General features: G+C 36.6%; 1 protein-coding gene across 3 annotated transcripts; it reads right to left on the bottom strand.

Annotated features, from left to right (window-relative positions):
• Nucleotides 1-330: 330 nt before the first annotated feature.
• LOC126587205 (uncharacterized) lies at nucleotides 331-3350 on the bottom strand. 3 transcript variants are annotated; one of them, XR_007611006.1, is made up of 5 exons: nucleotides 1304-3350; nucleotides 1060-1150; nucleotides 648-961; nucleotides 487-594; nucleotides 331-401 (listed from the first exon to the last, which is right to left on the bottom strand). XR_007611006.1 is itself a non-coding variant. In XM_050252233.1 (3 exons), the coding sequence occupies exons 1-3, from the start codon at nucleotides 3215-3217 to the stop codon at nucleotides 765-767; spliced, it is 2202 nt and encodes a 733-aa protein (XP_050108190.1). In that variant the 5' UTR covers nucleotides 3218-3350; the 3' UTR covers nucleotides 640-764. The 3 variants fall into 3 exon arrangements, 1 of the variants encoding a protein (XP_050108190.1); XR_007611005.1 differs by having other exon boundaries at nucleotides 331-594; XM_050252233.1 differs by lacking the exons at nucleotides 331-401; nucleotides 487-594 and having other exon boundaries at nucleotides 640-961.
• Between the last annotated feature and the right edge of the window lie 2650 nt (nucleotides 3351-6000).

The following is a 6000-nucleotide window of genomic DNA, read 5'->3' as shown; positions in this document are numbered from 1 at the left end:
AATCTAGCTTAATCCCTAAAATTAGTCCAGTACAAGATAATCCATCATTAAAAAAAAAAAAGAATTAAAAGGGTAAGGGATTAAGATAAATCACCCAATGAATTTGTCATAATAATTTAACATCAAACTTATCATTCACAAGTGTGAATCTAAGACCTTACATAGTGAGCCTGAAAACTAAATGTGATGCAATTAATCACACTCCTAAAGTTGTGGTTGTAATAATTCTTCCAATGTTGTTACAGATGCCTTAATGTTTGCAATCGATAAAGAAAATAAGAATGACGATGTTTTTCTTCATGTGACACAGTTGTTGATCTGACCACCTGATTAATCATTGTAAATTTACCATGCTCCTTCAAACTATTTTACATAGAAAAAGTAACATCCTCACGATCACCCTATTACATACGTAATTTACCCTTTGGCCGCCAATTATGATTCATCTCTATTTTACATAGAAAAAGTAACATCCTCACGATCAACCTATTAAATACGTAATTTACCCTTCGGCTGCCAATTATGATTCATCTCCAATGTGATAAACTTTCTTCCATCTGCTCTTGTCCATCACTTTTTTTCTTATTATATATAGCCGACCCCACTTAGTGGGAAAAGGCTTTGTTGTTGTTGTTGTTGTATATATATACAAATATATCAAAGAAGCAACGTCTGCATCATTTCGCGCACGGAGAGCCTACAGGGACACAATTTGGAAAACGAAATGGAGAAGCCGATGCAACAACGTATTGTTTCAGGTTTAGTTAAGAGTAAAGTCGCCTACTGCCAAGCTCCGACACACACGATGATAAGGCTTCTCTCACGTGGACATTGTTCGAATCCATCTCGAGTGCATCTTCATACAGCCTCTTTGCCTGCTGTAGTAACTTCACCTTCTCTTTACCATTGCTAGGCCGTAGGCGGGATCTTTGCTGTAGTGCCACACCCCATCGAAGTAGAGCTGCAATTACAGGTTTTCGAAATCCAAATAGAATCAAATATCTTATAACTATCTACCGAAAAATCATGAGGATGAGGAGGGGGAGACCAGAAACATACCATCTGGTGCATAAACATTTCCCTTTGACATCATGGCATTGAACTTATCAATTGCAGCCAAGAACAGTTCGTCAGCATCAAAAGCTGCTTCCTGAAATCCACAGAAGAAGGGGTTTAAAGCCTAATTCAACTGACGATAATCTGGCTTACTCAACTGAGCAATTTTAAATAGTTCCTCAACCCTCATTGATGAACAAGTCTTTTTCAAGATAAATAAAAAAAAAAATTGTTGACAAGTTCTTACCGGCCCAATATCTGAAATCAACTGTGCACGGAAGGTGAGAGCAAGACCCCAATTATATAGGGTTCTCATATCATTCCCGTCAATTGATAACGCCATTCTATACCTTCTGCCTGCTTCCACAAGAAGTTCCTCACACTCTTCACACACATTAATGAGGAGTGATGCAATGTCATCTTTACTGGTGACTTTATCCTGAATTCTAATCCATTTCTCAACAGATAAGGGGTCACTTCTCGAAAGGTGCATTCTCAACTCGCGACTAATCCTTAATTTTAATTCTCCATGAAGAAGGCAAGTGTTGCCCAACTGGCCCACTGCCAGCAAACTCACGGGCTTCATAGATATGGCTTTGGACAGTAACTTGGCTGACCTGTACAATACTATTTCTGCACGCTCTTCATTCTGTCCGACCCTTACAAATTCCTTGGCTTGTTTTAGAAGATCATTAGCTTCCGTAACATACCTATCAAACAATATATCATCCGAAACCAACGAAGATGAAAGGGAAGGTAGTTCACTCTCATGTCCAGACAGGTGATCAGCCAAATGAGAATCGTCATTGCGATTTACATGCTCTTCTCTACTATGAGACTCATAAGTTGCATTCACATTTTTTCCCCTCATATTAGGTGGTCTGTAAACCCCATTAGATTGCTTCAGCATTTGTTCTTGTACAAAGGAACCTTTATTGTCCATCTGTTTCGTTCTGACACCGAAATCTACAGAATCAAGTAGACTTTCAGGGGATTCCCACGTTTCAGTGTGATTATTATGATCCATCTTCAAAGACACTTGACCGTTGCTCGCGAATTGCAATCCATTATTCTGGTAATTAAACTCTTTTCCAGCTGTAGATCTGTTAGGACCCCCATCCACCTCCTCTGAACTCAAAGTATTATTTTCTAAAGCAACTTTGATTCTTCCATTTCCAGCCTCATCCATACCAGACTCGTTAAACACTTCTTGAGAATGAACAGAACCGAGAACCACTCCTTTAACAGAAGGCACCGGATCATTCCCTCGAGCTTGATCGTCCATCACTTTCTCCGTAGTCTCTCGCTTAACATTGTTTTTCACTCTACCAGACTTCGAATCAGCCAATTTGTCTTTGAACAAACCTCCGATGTACTGGAACAACTCGTATCCAATCCCAACGGGCTCTTTCTTTCTTTTACTCGCCTTTTTGCTCTCGGCTAACTCAGCACTGAACTTGCCCAAATTTTTAACAGACTCATCAGTAACATTCCTAGCATTCGACACCAACAAACTAATACTTTCAATGACCTTTACATATCTTTCCAAATCATTAACTGTAATTTCTCTCGAATCAATAGCTTTCTGTATATCATACTTCAAATTACCAACTTCAACATGGAAATCGTCGAAAATTTCCACCAATTTCCTCAATTTATCAGAATTAGCAGTTAAATTTTCTTCCTTTCCCCTTCTCTTATCTCCAATTAAGCTCACTTCACCAACACCTTCACTACGAACAAATCCAAATGAAAACCCAACCGCGAAAACTAAAATCGAAGCTGGAAACACAACAACAGAAGAAACCCTAACCCTAGAAATGGCGAAAGCACACACAAGGCCTAACAGAAACACGAAAGCATGCTTTTGATCGTCGATTCCGATAGAATTCAGAAATTGACGAAACTGATCGGACTCACCAGAGGGACCCGGGTCGCCGGCGAGTCTGAAGTCGTCCCACCCGCCGTAAGAGTCAGAAACACACTGAGCTCTGACGGATGAGAATCGGACGGTTCCGGGATTGCAAGACCATTTTCTGCGAGAAATGTGAAGAAAGTTCTGGTTTTCCCGAGAAGGTGACGGAAAATGGAAGATGAAAGCCAACGGCGAGGATTGGGGATTCGAACAGTTAACGATGAAGTGGGAAATTAGGGTTTTCATTGGGAATTACGAGGAGGGGGAGGGGCTGTACGGACGGCCGCGCTGCTATCTTTCACGGCAACAACGGCTGAGCTTCTTCAGCTCTCGCAGTCCTGAGCCGAGTGGGTGCACGGTAAATTGATACACTTGAAATCATATGGGCAATTTGTGAATATACAGATGGTGGTGGGCACTTTTGTCATTTCGGTACCCTTAGTTTTAGTTTCTCACGACTTTGTTCATTTCGTTTGCGAAATCTTGGTTGGTTAGTGTCATTGGCATTTGGCTTTTGGCTCTCCGACTAGTAATTATGTCGCTTTTCTTTTTAGGGGATAACGAAACCAGACACAATGACGAACTATTTGTCCCTTTATGTTTTTGATACAATATTTTATAATGTTCGTACAAAAATTAACGTTTAAGTGTGAGATGACAAATAATTCATAAATAGTCTGATTTTAACATTCTTTTTATCATTTCTTATTAGACCAAATTTTAGTTAGTATGGTGTCTTAAACTTGAATGGAGGTGGTTTTTTTTTTTTTTCAAAAGATAAATGCTAAGAGCATGTCCACCGATGGTGGATTAGGCCAGCACCCAGCACAAAATACAGATTGGGACCCTGTACATTCACTCCAGCCCACAAAACAGCCTGGCACCCAGCCCAAGCTGGTCTCTGGGCCAGCACAAAACAGGCTGACCAAGAAGCTGGGCCATTTGCTGGCGTTGGCCACGTGGCCAATCTTGGGCTCTTGGATTTGAATATTTTTTAAATCCAACGGTTCAGATTAATTAACTACTTTAAAATTAATTAAAAATATAAAAAAAATACAGAATTTTTTTTTTAAATACAGTAAAAATTTTAAAAAGTTATTATTTTTTTTTATAAATACCTAACCCTCATCTTCCACCTTACACCACATTTCAATATTTTTTACACCTTCTACCAAAGCTTTCATATACTTTTTGTGTGAAAAAAATACCAAAAAGCTCATCCTTAATTTATTTGATGAGTTTATGTAATTTTATTTTAGTGTGTTTTTTTTAAGTTTATTTGATGAGTTGTAATTTTATTTTAGTGTGTATTTTTTTTAAGTTTATTTGAAATTTTATCCGAAATTGGTTAAAAATCTTATCCGAAATAAACTTAAAAAAAAAAAACACACCAAATAAATGCGCTGCGTGCCAGCGCATTTTTTTAGGGGTAGAGATGCATTGGCCTATTACTGTTCACTTGAGTGGATAAATGCGCTGGGTGCTGGCGCAAAGTCCTTAGGGGTGGACTTGCTCTAAGGAGACTCTCTATGGACTCTTTACCACAATTAGAAATGTTAAGGAGACTCTCCGATTCTTTGCCACTTCATATTTTTTGCACTACATTTTATAATGTTGGCACGTAAATTAACATTAAATTCTAAAATGGTAGAGAGTTCATAAAAATTTTCATTTTAAGAGAGTCTCCTTAGCATTTTTCTTTTCGAAAATGTGAATGATTTTTAACAAAAATGACGTTCCAAATCTAAAAGCAATGATAGTCTTTCCATGGATTTCATAAGCCGAAGTTAACGGGGAATGATTTCCCAACAACCAAATTAAAACTTGAATTGGCAGCAATGATGCTAATTATGTTATCATCTATTAAGATCCAAATTGATCCATCTTCGCTTTGTTGGAACTTGGAACATAGATCATTGCAACAAGTTTTCTTATATCTAGTATTAAAGATTTTACAGCTGCCGAGTAATTGAAAAGAATTTAAGTTTCGTCTGTTATTTATTGTGTCAAAATGTTGAATTGAAATGACTGAACAATATGAGTTAAGAATTCACAATAAAATGAGTTATCTAATTCATCCTTATACACATGTTACAAATTATGTCTTATTTATCGTTTCCAATACAATTTTATCCCTAATGTCCAATCCTATTCAATCCACCAAACAAACCCTCAATAAAAAGAGAAATGGAGCTTATACATAACGAATCAATATTATTGTAAAGGGAATACTAATTTGACTAACATAAAGATATTGGACGAGAAAAAAAAATCAGTTTCTCTCCATTTCAAATTCTCTTCTCTCGTCTCTTTTCTCACTTTTCTCTTTGTCTTTTCTCTTTATAAAGAAGTCAGCATAAAATATTGATATAGTTTAATCGTGATTATTCAAATAAGAGGTGATTTAAAGAAATAATAAAACTTTAAAGGGAGCTTTAATGAAAAGCTTCCGGTACTGTTCATTTTAACGAAAAATCACACTTTGACACTAAAAAATCAATCCTAATACTATTCAATTTACCATTTATTTTATCTTTTCGTTAAAACTCAAAGTTTTCAAGCCATTTTCATTAGTTTTTCCAACTTTAAATGAAAGTGAATCTTACTCATAAAAGACACAGAGGCACAAAAAATCATAAGAAATCTGATGTAATGACAAACTCAACTGTTAGCACACAAATGGGTAATATGAAGGCTATGATACAGAAGATGATCGCCAAACCTAAATTTGCTTTATTCATGTATGTATATATCCGTTGCCAAACTTTTTGTTATGGTGTCTAATTGCGCTCAATCTCAATCTTCTCCCAAACCACAAATTTGGAACATGACGTGGAAAACACACATGCACCTATCATAATATGGCAAGTCTTATCATTACAAATAATTAATAGTAATAGTAAATACATCAAATAAAGTTAAAATATGATGCATGTAGTCTGATATCCTTGTAAATCGAAATTTTCTCTTCCCTCAATTATAGTTTCGAATTCCCTTCTCTCCTCTTAATAATAACAAAAAATTTCACG

Source organism: Malus sylvestris, chromosome 10 (genome assembly GCF_916048215.2).
Source record: "Malus sylvestris chromosome 10, drMalSylv7.2, whole genome shotgun sequence".
NCBI lineage: Eukaryota > Viridiplantae > Streptophyta > Magnoliopsida > Rosales > Rosaceae > Malus > Malus sylvestris.
This window is presented reverse-complemented; position numbering and strand designations above follow the sequence as displayed.

Excerpts from the sequence above, each read along its gene's own strand:
- LOC126587205 (XM_050252233.1), bottom strand. The coding sequence starts at position 3,217 with ATGAAAACCCTAATTTCCCACTTCATCGTTAACTGTTCGAATCCCCAA. Across the intron at positions 1,151-1,303 it reads TGATTTCAGATATTGGGCCG|GAAGCAGCTTTTGATGCTGA; the intron begins GTAAGAACTTGT and ends TGTGGATTTCAG. Across the intron at positions 962-1,059 it reads AAATGTTTATGCACCAGATG|CTCTACTTCGATGGGGTGTG; the intron begins GTATGTTTCTGG and ends CTGTAATTGCAG.